The 12,666-nt window shown below is 40.1% G+C and overlaps 2 protein-coding genes across 12 annotated transcripts in view; both read left to right on the top strand.

Annotated features, from left to right (window-relative positions):
- nol12 (nucleolar protein 12) overlaps positions 1-4,303 on the top strand; it is a 25,794-nt gene extending 21,491 nt beyond the window's left edge. For all 3 annotated transcript variants that reach the window (XM_043679935.1, XM_043679936.1, XM_043679937.1), the window contains exon 6: positions 2,005-4,303. In XM_043679935.1, coding sequence (XP_043535870.1) covers positions 2,005-2,164 — 160 coding nt within the window. In that variant the 3' untranslated portion in view covers positions 2,165-4,303. The remainder of the gene's footprint in view (positions 1-2,004) is intronic.
- Positions 4,304-6,179: 1,876 nt separating this feature from the next.
- The window catches only part of LOC122542310 (TRIO and F-actin-binding protein-like), a 366,873-nt gene continuing 360,386 nt past the window's right edge, over positions 6,180-12,666 (top strand). For 6 of the 9 annotated variants that reach the window (XM_043679926.1, XM_043679930.1, XM_043679931.1 and 3 more), the window contains exon 1: positions 6,190-7,191. In XM_043679926.1, the coding sequence (XP_043535861.1) occupies positions 7,066-7,191 (126 nt within the window). In that variant the 5' untranslated portion in view covers positions 6,190-7,065. Of the gene's footprint in view, positions 7,192-12,666 lie in introns of all 9 variants that reach the window. The other 3 variants (XM_043679932.1, XM_043679934.1, XM_043679933.1) reach the window with 3 other exon arrangements.

Raw genomic sequence — 12,666 nt, 5'->3', positions numbered from 1 at the left:
AGTCCAGAACTAGAGGGTATAGATTTAGGGTGAGAGGGGAAAGATATAAAAGAGACCTAAGAGGCAACGTTTTCACGCAGAGGGTGGTACATGTATGGAATGAGCTGCCAGAGGATGTGGTGGAGGCTGGTACAATTGCAACATTTAAGAGGCATCTGGATGGGTATATGAATAGGAATGGTTTGGAGGGATTTGGGCCGGGTGCTGGCAGGTGGGACTAGATTGGGTTGGGATATCTGGTCGGCATGGACGGGTTGGACCGAAGGGTCTGTTCCATGTTGTACATCTCTATGACTCTATCTATGACTCTAGGAGACTCCAAAACCAGAGGGCATAGGTTTAAGATGAGAAGGGAAAGATTTAAAAAGGCAACATTTTCATACAGAGGGTGGTGTGTGTATGGAATAACCTATCAGAGGAAGTGGTGGAGGCTGGTATAGCTCTAACATTTAAAAGGTATCTGGCTGGGTATGTGAACAGGAAGGATTTAGAGGGATGTGGGCCAAATGCTGGCAAATGAGACAAGATTAATTTCAGATATCTAGTCGACATGGATGAGTTGGACTGAGGGGTCTGTTTCCATGCTGTACAGCTCTCTGACTCTATGATTGTTGGAAGTTGGTAAATTTTCAAGGATTCATAGAATGGTTAAGCACAGAGGAGGCCATTTGTCCTGTAAAACAATGCTGACTCTGCATGAATAATTCAGATATTTCCATTGCTCCTGCCTTTGCTCATAAGCCTGCAATTTTATTTTTAATCTTGAAGTGCATTTCCAATTCTCTTTTTAAAACCATGACTGAAACTACCACCGCACACACAGGCATTCTGAATCCCTGTCTATGGTCATGTTTATTCTTTTGCCAGTCACCTTAAATATGTAACTTAACATTACCAACTCTCTTGCCAATGCAAACACTTTATTCTTATTACTTTATCTAAACTTTACATGAATTTGAATGCCTCTATTTAGTTTCACTGTAACCTTATGGATTATTAATGGGTTAATCATTTGAGCAAATAGACACTGCGCCTACTTCAATGGCAAACTGCTGCGAATGCTGAGCATTTAAAATAAAAAGCTTAAAATCATTATAAATACTCAACAGAGTTCTGACAAGATCTCTTTGAGAACACTGCTGATTTGAATTTCTTTTATCATTTTCTGTTTTTATTGTACTTGCTTTTCCCCATAAAATGTCTATGCAGTCTGTAATTCTATGCGCTCTATTGTACTTTTAGAAAGTTGCTTTCTCTTTGTAATTTGAATTAAGCAGTGTGAATGGCACAGAACAGTTGTAATTCAATTGGCATATTTGAAGCAAATTGATTTTTGTTGGGTCTGTTTAGCTCAAATGGTGTATTGTGGCACTTAATGATGCAGGTACCTGGATTTAGTCCCTGTATGGGCTGAAATTCTTGGGGCCTACCTCTTCGACTTTCTTCATTCATTCTTTAATGTGTTGTTACCATGGTTGTTGCCCATCTCTAAATGTTTTTGAGCTATGTGGCTTGCCTAGGCTACTGGAGAGGGCAGTTAAGAGTCAACCACATTGTGTTGAATATAAGATCACATGTAGTCCAGCCTGGTTAGGCACAACAGATATCCTTTCATAAAGGGTATATGGATTTTTATATAGTCACTTTTTTTTTGACACCTGAACCAAGATTTAGAATTCCACATTTACTTATTGAGTTTAAAATCCACTAGCTGCCATAGTGCGATTTGAATGCTTGTTCCCAGAGTATTAGCTTGGGCCTCCAGATTACTGGTGTACTGTCATCATTGCTATATCACTGTCTCGCCCATCTTACTGCATATCAATTTTGTGGCACAGATAAGTCTCGAATAACAACTTTTAAACACGAAGGATTTAATGTGTAGAGAGTTGGGTTTTTTTTGCATTACAATAAGCAGGACACATTTCAAAATCCCACTTAATAGATTGAGGCCTCCTGACAACATCTTGGAGACTGAAGCTTATGTTCCTGTTTGTTTTCCAGAATCTCTTCACTGACATCTGCCCTGCATTCACGTGTGAAAAATCAGAAGGGAAAGAAATGGAAAAGTTCACATGATCAGGTCAAAACCCCCCCAAAAGGCAAGACCACAAAATCACAGAGAAGAAAACGGACAGGAAAACCAGGGGGGGGGGAGTGGTAATTCAAAGAAATACCAAAAAAGTGAATAAAGTGTCACTTTGTCACTATTGGAACTGAGTAATCAACAATCCTAGATCTCTATTTACAGAGATGTACTGTAGCTGGATGTTGATTGTGATCGGCTATGCTTAGACATTGCCAAGTCATTCCATTTCAGGGGAAGATGCTTAAGTCACAATAGCTTCTTTTTGGGAATATAGTGGAACTAATAAGTGACAGTGGCACATACTAAGATATTTTATTCTAGGAACATTTTGTTTCTTAAAAGGGACTGTTGAATCTGATGATCATATTTGTGGAGCTCATTTGTTCTTCAAACTGCCGAAGTCTTCAATGCATTGCACCACACTTTGTTTTCCACCCTCAAGGTCTGGATACTGTCATATGTGTGAAGTCTTACTGTGATTAATAACCATTTATAGAAGCTTATTGAATAGTTACACAACAGAAAGTTTTCAGTGGCAAAGGCCATTTGACCTGCCTAGCCTCATCTGTCCCAAATTACAGATTTTCTCATGTGAACTGCGTCTTACTTCTCTCACCGCTGCCTATAGATCTTGAAATGCACAAATTATGCAATAATGATACCTGGAGCTTTCAACTTTTTTTCAACGTACATCGATCCAGCCCACTTTTAAAGGCACTCTGAAAGTAGCAATCCATTGTTGTGTGACAGTGACCTGTAACAGTTCTCTTAATCTTGATTCAGACTTGATCATTTGCATCCTTAACCTTTCTCTTGAAATGCCAGCTGCTTAATTTGATAAGACCTGTACGGTCCAGTACTTTAAGTTATCATGTAAATGTTCCCTGTTATTTGTCAACATCTTTATTGTCTAAGCAGAAAAGTAATGAAGTTCTTCTGTGTGACCATTATATCTCATAGTGTATGCCTTGCGTCTGATTCTGATGATTTTTCCGTGTCAGCTTAGAAAACTTTGAAGCCTCACAGCAGAAATATGTGTATTCTCTTTGGATGCGTTACTGCAGATTAAAAACAAGATTTGTGAAAATGTCTTATAGAAAGTGGAGTTTTGCAGAAAAAGCTTTATACGTAAATATCCTGATTGATATCCTGATGTATTTACAGATTTACTATGATTGCTATTGATTTCATTTCGTAAAAAGAAAAATTACATATAATGTGCTATTGCTTTTTGTTGTGGGTAAAGTGTTATTGAATTATGTGTGAAAAAATGTTAATTTGTGCCAGACTGATACTGATGCCTTAAGTTTTTTTGAATATTCTTTTGGGTGAGTGAGGTCACGTAACTTTTAATGAATAATTTCCCCACTATTTCCCACCCAAAACTGTTATTTGACATTTTCCAAATCCAGTTTAGTTAGCTCGTAAGGTTAGTTACATTTCTGAATGGCAATTTTACCTGTAAGTTTTGGTGCTGGGCAGTTATGACTCTTTTTAAAAAAAATTGGTCTCCTGTCCCACTTGTGATGAGAACATAGATCCATATGTACTCTAATACTGACAGAGTTCAACAAGGCCAATTTTTTAAAAAAATGCCACAACTTGAAGAAAAAAGAAGGGAGTTTGCCTTGGTGGTTTGGTTGACATTAATCTTATTACTAACATTTGAAAAAAAAGATCTAGTCATAAACTCATTGCGGTTGTGGGATGTTTCTGTGTACATATTGGCTGTCATGTTTTCTCCATTACACCAGTGACAACATTTTAAAAATATTTAGTAGATTGTAGTGTGTTTTAGATGTTCTTAGGTTACGAAAGACAATCTTGTAACATTGAACATTACACCCTTACAAAACCAAATAGGGCTTTGGGTCTGTGGCCAGTTGAAGGAGACATTTGAACCTGAAAATTAGATTTAACAAAAGAAAAGATTGATCATAGTATTGACTAACCTATTTTCTAAGTTGCGTTTAGGTATTGTGTTGTTGTAACTCTGAAAAGTTGAACAAAAAGAAAACTGAAATGCTAATGCACATCATCAAGAGTTGAATTTTAAGGGAATAAAGGGAAGAGGGATGCTGCCAAACCTACTGAGTATTTCCAGCAATGTTACTTTTAATAAAGAAGGCACACTGGATTGGATTGGTGTAAAAGGTGTTGTTTCACCTCACTGACATTTTGACTGGAATATTCTTTATAAAGTAAAATATTGTGGATATGGGTGCAGTTTAATATGGGGATCAAGGGCAAAAAGCTAGGGAAGAGTTCTGCAGTCATTTAACGTGTTTTGGTTTACGTTTTGTTGAGTTTCAATCTGATATAGTGCTCTATAGGCCATCAAGAGAATTGCAGTGTTGATACGTGCCATTTAAGGGTTTATTAAAACATATAATGTATTCATTCATAAATATATGAGTAGAAGTCAGCCAATAGCTCTTTGAACTGCTTCATCATTCAGTACGGATATGGCTAATCTGCCTTGCCTGTATTTTCTTGCATTATCGTCATCCCTCCGTTCTCTTGGCATCCTATATTAAATGATCTCTAAATGAATGAGCATTTGCTGGAGAATTTCCAAAGATTCAAAATCTTTTGAAGAAATTTCTTCTCTTCTCAGTTAACCTGGTTAAATGTGGCAGATTGCATTTATTCAATAGATTTCTGTACCTCTTTGCCCCATTGTTTCGCATCTTCTCTTTTTCTCACTGCAACACGCACCCCAGACTATTTCAAGGAGGAAAACAGCAAGAAACCTGTGCAGTGGGACACCAGTGAATTTCCATGAATGGGAAAACTGGTAAAGTCCTAGTTCTTGGTTGTGTTCAAAATGTTATTGGAGTCTGAGTAGCAGATTATGGCAAAAATATCTGGCAGAATTGGATGATGTGCGACAAGACCCTTTTTAGCATTGAGATCAATTCATTCCATCTGTGATTATGCTAGGCAATGGCAAGTTGTTAGTTTGGTATTAATGCCTTGTTAACAGCCCAAGTCACTCATTAATATTCAGCCTTCCATCTCGCCAAAGTCTCCAAAAAAGCACGACATAGAAAACTCAACAAGGAAACTGCAGTGAGCATCTGGCAGATTCAGGTCACTGCTTGATTTGAGAATACTCTATGCTGGAAACGAGATATCAACATCTCAGGATATGCTCTGGGCACTGACCACATTCACTCCATGTCCATGACTTTAGTTTTGGCATCTGACATAACAGCCTCTCAGAACCCTCATGGCATTTCAAGATGCATTTAGAGGGTGCATCCACATTTCAGTGCTGCACCAACAACAGTGCAGTAACAAGGACGTTGTGCACAGGGACACACTCCCAGCTCATAAATTGAACTTTTTTTCATAACACTCACACTCTGAACCTTCCTGAATGCTCACAAAATCCTCTTCGAATTACCTTGCCTTCCTTTTTGCATTTTTTATCCCCTCAACCAGAGATACCAGCCTTTTGTTATTTCAGTCTTTGGTCAAATCAAGGTGGATAGCCTTCACTCAGGGCTTCCTGGCACAATAAGTGTAGCATCCGATACAAGTCCAGGCCCTGCATAGGAATTCCAAGCAAGTCAGGGCCCTCTTCACATAAGGACTGGGTTTTGAGCTCGATGATCAGCCATGATATTATGAATGGCAGAGCATGCTGGAGGAGTTGAATGACCTACTCCAGCTCCTATCGTCTACATTTCTTAGGGCTAAAGGGGACAAAACAGGAACAAGAGACTGGGTTGGATGATCAGCTGTGCTTCTAATGCCTGTATATTTCTATGAAGTGGTGAGTACAAAGCAGAGATAGTGAATGTGAGATATCAGAAAAGATAATGGAATTTATGGTGATCCTCCCAGGTGGATGAGATTGTTATAAACCAAGTGCCCACCTCCACCGCTGATCCTGGGAGAAGAGGACGTCTTGCATTGGCACCATCCCTACCTGCAGGACCCTAGAGGAGCTGATTCATTCCTGTCTGCAATGACTGGGACCTCTTGAAATAATCGAATAAGACTAAAGCTGCCAGTTCTTCCCTTTTCATTGTATCTTTAAGGAGGGGGCGGGGAGAGGAGAGCACCTGACGCCTCAGCATGTTGGTGGGGAGGGGAAGAGGGTGCTTCTTGTGGTGGTAATGTCCCTACCTCCGAGATAGAAAGCCTGGTTTTAAGTGTCGCCTGCTAAAGGGGTGTGTCATAACATATTTAGAACTACTTTATTAAAACAAAAATCCTCTGCTCAGCACCGGCGTGCTGCGTGACCGGTCGTGGGGGTGGGTTCTGGCCGCAATTAGGCGGCAACGCAGATGCAACTGAGCAGTGCAGACCTCCAAGTGGGACCGTCACTCTGCAGCCAGGGGAATGAGAGCCGCAACGTAGGGTACCATGAGCTGCAACTTCTGTATTAGATGACAACTTAAAACGTGTCTAAGAAAGCGACGCGTCTTTTCCAGAAGGAGTCACGGGTAGTTTTATTCAATGCGATTTTGCTGGAAACCTTGTTAACCTCCGAAGGAAACAACACTTGTGGTGAAACTCTTTGAAATGCTGCAATTTGTTTGATTACGGACCCCCCTTCCCACCATGGACTGTAGGGAGCTGTCAGTCACAGTGTACAACAAATATATCTTTAAGGACTGCATTTTGCAATGCTGGGGATTATTTTTCTAGGAGTTTCATGACCGGAATGTTGTTGCTTCAGGTTTTGTGCGGAAAAGTTCTCCGAGCGCAGTGTTTGTAGCTGGTTTTCCACATGGAAAGTTGAAGATTTGTTGCATTTCCTGCCAAATAATGCAGAAATTCAGCCAAATAATGCAGAAATGTTGCGCTGACATTTGTGCAACTGGCCTCTCGTGTGGAGTTTTCTGTCCTGGTCTTCGGTTGAAGGGACGTGGGGCAAGATCACCAAAAAATTTCTTTGTTTTTAAACAAAAAGCAACTTTATCTCTTATTTTCCTGTGGCCCCGAGTAAGTATTCGGGGGCGATGCCTTTTGTCAACGCAGTGGCTTGCTTAAAGTTCGAGGCGAATATTTTTGACAGGAGCAGGTGCCAGAATTGCTTCAAAGCTTTTCATCTCCATCGAAAAGACCACGGTCGCGATGACAACCAGGTGAAACAAGAACTAATTCTTAATAATTTATGTTTTTTTGTATATTATGTGAAAACACTAGGAGGGCTTTCAGAGAGGATTAAAGGCTGGGCATTTACCCAGCGAGGCCAACGAATTTTTAATTTGATAAAATATGAATGAGTTTAAAACGTTCACTAAACGTATTTAAAATACTATTTCTCAAATGTTGGAGAACACGTACATAAAAGTTTATTGTAGGGTGCAGTTTTGCCACAAATTTCTAACAGTTGACTTATTAAGAATTATGTAAACGATAGTATAGAATCAGGCCCTTCGCCCACATGGGCACTGCTGGGATTTAAACTCTATTAAAGCCTCCTCCACCCTCCAATTCCCCATTAAACTTCGTTAGTATAATCTCTTCTGTTTTGCTACCCTGTTAGTTTTCCTGGAATGCATCTGACAATCTCTTCAACTACTCATACACATTCTCACCGCCCTCTGGTTAAAAACCGTTTCGAGTGAATTCCCTAATCGATTTAATTGTGATTGTCTTATATTTGTGCCTCTTGGTTTTAGGCTCTCTGACAAGTGTAATATTTTTTTGTGTGTGTTTTCCGATCAAGCCCCTTGATAATCTACAAATCTCTATTAGGTCAACCCTGATTCTTTTGTTTTAGAGAAAGAGCCCCAACCTGTATGGTTATTCCTGATGGGCATAACTTCTAAGTTCATCCTTGTAAATCCTTTGTGCACTTTCTCCAGTGTCTGCAACCCTTTTATAGTGTGAAGACTGGGACTGCACACAGTACTGTGAAGTGTGGTCTCCAACCAAATTTGTATATCTGTTCAACATAACCTTTCTGTTTTGTTCACGCATAATCCCATTTTACAGGGACAATGAATGAAGTTTAGCTTTTTTTTCCTGCATGTGTGAGATGCAAATAAACAAAGTACAAGAAAATACACTTTGGTAAATGTTTTGAAAGGAGAAGTTCAGACATCTTCATTTGAAACAAATGCATTTATAACTAGTGTGCATTGTAGAAGCGTGAAAAAAAAGCAAAGGAGATTGTATGGTCCATTGTGTACAGCACCATTGGGAAAAGAGTGATCCAGCCTGATTCCATTTCAAAATCTTAGTTCATAGCCCTTTAGGGTTATGGCACCGCATGTGCATATTCCAAGTTTTTACAAAATGTGCTGGTTGATAGAAAGCATGTACCAGGTTTCTTTAATGAAGAAGAATCATTATTACACGTAAATAGATTCTTACCACAGGTAAGCAATTAAATTAATCAGCTAAACTTTACTGTTATGAAATGGCGATAGATAGTTGAAACAAAACAGCCTTTCTATCTCTGTATTCGTAACATGGTAAAATTTAAAGCCTTAAAAGACACTCAAAATTGACCAAAATGGCTTCTAAACGGATTTTTTGAATAACCAATCCCATACTCTCTGAAAAATCAATTCCTGACACCAGAGTAATCTAATTGGTCTACGCTTTAACATCAAAGACCTTTGTTTTCAGCTCTGTCTACACACAATACAGACAGACAAACGAATACAGATAAGGCACAATTAAAAGAAAATAACAAAACTGGTCATATTACGTAAGTGATTTGTTGTTCCGCAGGCAGAATTGATGGTTTCTTGGTTGGATTTCTGAAGATGTCCATCAAGGCATTAATATATATAACGTAGCTTTCTACTCTCTGAGCTTCTAAGAGCTGAGAAGGGAAGTTAGGCAGGAAGCTTTCAAATCTTTACGCTGCAACATGAACAGCCAGATTCCTTTTTCATAAAAAAAATGGAGGCTAAAACCCAATTTAAACACTGACCACTTTCTGACAGACTGATCATCTCCTCTATGAGGCCTCAGTTACCATTCAACATTTGTCATCTGCTTGAACATAATGTCTTTTCTAGATTTGCTGGAACCATTTCCCAGCTCCTGATTTTGATCAGGAACCAACCTGAAATTGGTCTGGTCTCACAAATAAACAAAAGCTTGCTAGATCTCTTCTTTAGCAGCTACTCACAGTTCCCAGTTCACGGCTCCAAACCAAAATTGATCAAAGAATGAAATAAAAATAACTAAATACCAGTGAGGGCTCTAACCCTACAAATAAAAGCTCTAAACCTCATAAACTCCCATGAAACCAGGTTATAGTCCAACAGGTTTATTTCAGATCACGTTTTCATCAAGTGAAGAGAAGCGCACAAACACAGAATTCATTGTCTCCAGCACTCTCTTATTTTAAATTTTTTGGAATTATCTCTCTGCCTCAATTAATCAGAACATAGGTCATCCCTTCATTTGCTATTCAGCTGTTGACACTTTACTCACACCACCTGACACTTCTGATTACCTGCAGAGACTTGTTAAGCCTTTCAACACGCTCCTCTCTCCATTTCTGCGATCTTTTGATCTCTTTCCCTATAAATTGTGTGCCTCTGTACTTCACTTCACCTGATGAAGGAGCAGTGCCGTGAGAATTCATGATTTCAATAAAATCCATTGGACCATAACCTGGTATTGTGTGACTTCTGACCTTGTTCACCCTAGTCCAACATATCTACATCTTAAACTCCCCTTTGTCCATAACCAACAGATGTAAACTAAGGGAGAAAAAACATGGGCGGAGGGAAACCCCAAAAGTCTTTGTTGAGAAGATCTTTTCGTTTGATTCTCAGTGATTCATAGATTTCTCCTCGACCTTTTTTTTTTGAATGCTTCCACTGGTTTGCATAGAGTGGCATTTAACTTAATGAAGGTCTTTGACTTATCCAGTGCAAAGTCACAACCTGTGCACCTGCTGAAAGAAGGTTAAGCTGGTTTTCTCAGGTTTTAAAGTAGCTTACTTGAGAGAAGAGAGAGAGAGTTTCCTGGCTACTGCAAACCTGTTTTCTTTTCTAGTCTGACGTAGCATCCTTCTGTCTGGTTCACAGCCCAAGCTGTTTAGCCACCTGACAACCAGTCCCCTAGTTGTTGGCAGTCAGAGCATTTTTGTCATTGATAACTGGTCCCTTGTCCACAAAATAATCAACTTCACTTGAAAACAACCCCTAGGCTCCAAATTATATGCATGTTGCTGGTTCACAAAAGGTATCACTTAGCTAGCTTTCAAAACATTCAGACATCCTTATAAATCCCTGTTTTTAAAACAGTTCTTTCTCACTTCAGTCCATAGTTTTAGAAAGTGCAAGAATTGAAAGACAAAGTCTGTACAATATTCTTAGACCCACAGTTCTCACTTTCAAACTGGATGTAAAATTTGATCCTATTACAATTGTTACCCAGAGGTGCTTTTACTCTGAGTTGTTAATTCTGTCAGATTACACAACACGAAGTTTAGTATTGTATAATACTGTCAATATCCATAGCTCCAGGCCACAACGTGCATGTTGCCACAGTGTCTCAGACTCCTCAGGAAGCCAGTTGGCTGTTGCAAATCAGTCTGGTGTCAGCAGCAGGGAGTTTGACACTATTCTAGGAAGGCTGGTTCAGTACTTGCCTCCTTGCCCGACCAGTGCGGCTACTCTGTAGGTTGGACCTGTCTTTGGGCAGAGGACTCAAGAGGAAGATAGAGCAAAGCTGATTATGGTGGTGGAATGAGTCCAGAACAAGGAGGCACAAGTTTTACATCAGACCCTGGCTGTTTTGGATGTTGTCAGCAAGCACTTTTCACTCTGAAAATCTACTGAAGGTGGGGATAGAGGTGCTAATAAAAACCATCATCTGGGGGAGCCGGGGCAGGGGGTGGTATGGTGGCATAGTGGTTAACACTGCTGCTTCACATCACCAGGGATCTGGGTTTAATTCTGCCTGCGTGGAGTCTGCAAGTTCTCCCTGTTTCTGCGTGGGTTTCCTCTGTGTGCTCCAGTTTCTTCCCAGTGTCCAAAGATCTGCAGATAAAGTGGATTGGCCATAAGAGACCAAAGTGCAGGTGCTGGAGATCAAAGTCGAAAAGTGTGGCACTGGAAAAGCACAGCCGGTCAGGCAGCATCCGAGGAGCAGGCGAGTCGACATTTCGAGTATAAGTTCTTCATCAGGAAAGTGCTATAGTACAAGTGGGGTAATGGGGATAGAGTTGAAAGGTGAGGTTGATTGGGATGCTATTCAGAGGGTTGATGCAGACTCAATGGGCCGAATGACCGCTTTCTACACTGTAGGGATTCTGTAATTCTATGACAATAGAACATCTGCCTTTCATCTCACAAGAACCAAGGAATCACACAGCATAAAATAAGGCCCTTCAGTCTGTTGTTTCCATGCTGGCTGTCTGTAAAGTATGTCAGTTAATCCCACTCCCATGCCCATTCCCTGCAGTGTTGCAGATTGTTACTGTTCTGGCTCTTATTCAATGTCCCTCTGAAAGCTCCAATGTGTATCTGCTCTCACCACAGCTTTAGATAATGCATTCTGGATTCTAACCAATTGCTGCATAAAAAGGCTTTTCCTTGTGTCACTCTGATTTTGCCAACCATTTTAAATTAATAGAAACATAGAAAATGGGAGGAAGAATAGGTCAGTCGGTCTTCTAACTCTGCTGTTCCATTTAGTATGATCATGGCTGATCCTCCAACTCAATAACTTGTGATCACTATCTGGGTGAAAACAAATTCTCTTCTCAGTCCTAAATGGTTTACCCCATATCTTTAGACTGTGACCCCTGGTTTTGGACTCCCCAATAAGGAACATCCTTCTTGTTCTAATCTTGTTCGCACATCCTTTCCTAGTCTTGTTAGCACTTTATAGATTTCTGTGAGAACCTCCTCATTCTTGTGAACTCAAACCGATTCAATCTCTCTTCATATGTGAGTGCTGCCATCCAGGATTGAGCCTGGTAAACCTTCAAAAACTGCATATCATATTCCAGCTGTGGTTTTATCAAGACCTTGTATAATTGCAGCAAGACATTCCTGCTCCTGAACTCACATCTCTTGCGATGAAGACTAACATGCCATTTGTCTTGTGGAATGTCTACAGCATTTGCATGCTTCAGTAACTGTTGAATGAGGACACCCAGGTCTCCTTGCACATACCCCTCTCTTATATAGTGATTCAGATTATAATCCTCCTTCCTGTTTTGCTCCCAAAGTAGATAACTTTACATTTATTCACATTACAGGGATACTGATTCAGCTATGCATTTGACCATTTACTGAGCTTGTCCAAATCGCACTGAAGCAAAAACCGAAACTGCTGGAAATGCTCAGCAGGTCTGGTAGCATCAACAGAGAGAAATCAGAGCTCACATTTCAGGTTGAGTGACCCTTCCTCAGAACTGTAGCATCTCTGCATCCTGCTCACAGCTCCCCCTCAGCTTTATGTCATCTTCAAATATAGAGATATAACATTTAGTTCCCTCATCTGAATCATTAGTATATACTGTGAATACCTGGGATCTTAGTATTGATCCCTGTGGCACTGCACTAGTCACTGCCCTCCAGTCTGAAACAACCCTCCACCACCACCCTCTGTCTTCTACCTTCGAGCCAGTTCCA

Source organism: Chiloscyllium plagiosum, chromosome 39 (genome assembly GCF_004010195.1).
Source record: "Chiloscyllium plagiosum isolate BGI_BamShark_2017 chromosome 39, ASM401019v2, whole genome shotgun sequence".
NCBI lineage: Eukaryota > Metazoa > Chordata > Chondrichthyes > Orectolobiformes > Hemiscylliidae > Chiloscyllium > Chiloscyllium plagiosum.
The sequence above is the reverse complement of the archived record's forward strand: the minus strand, read 5'-3'. Positions and strand labels throughout refer to the sequence as shown.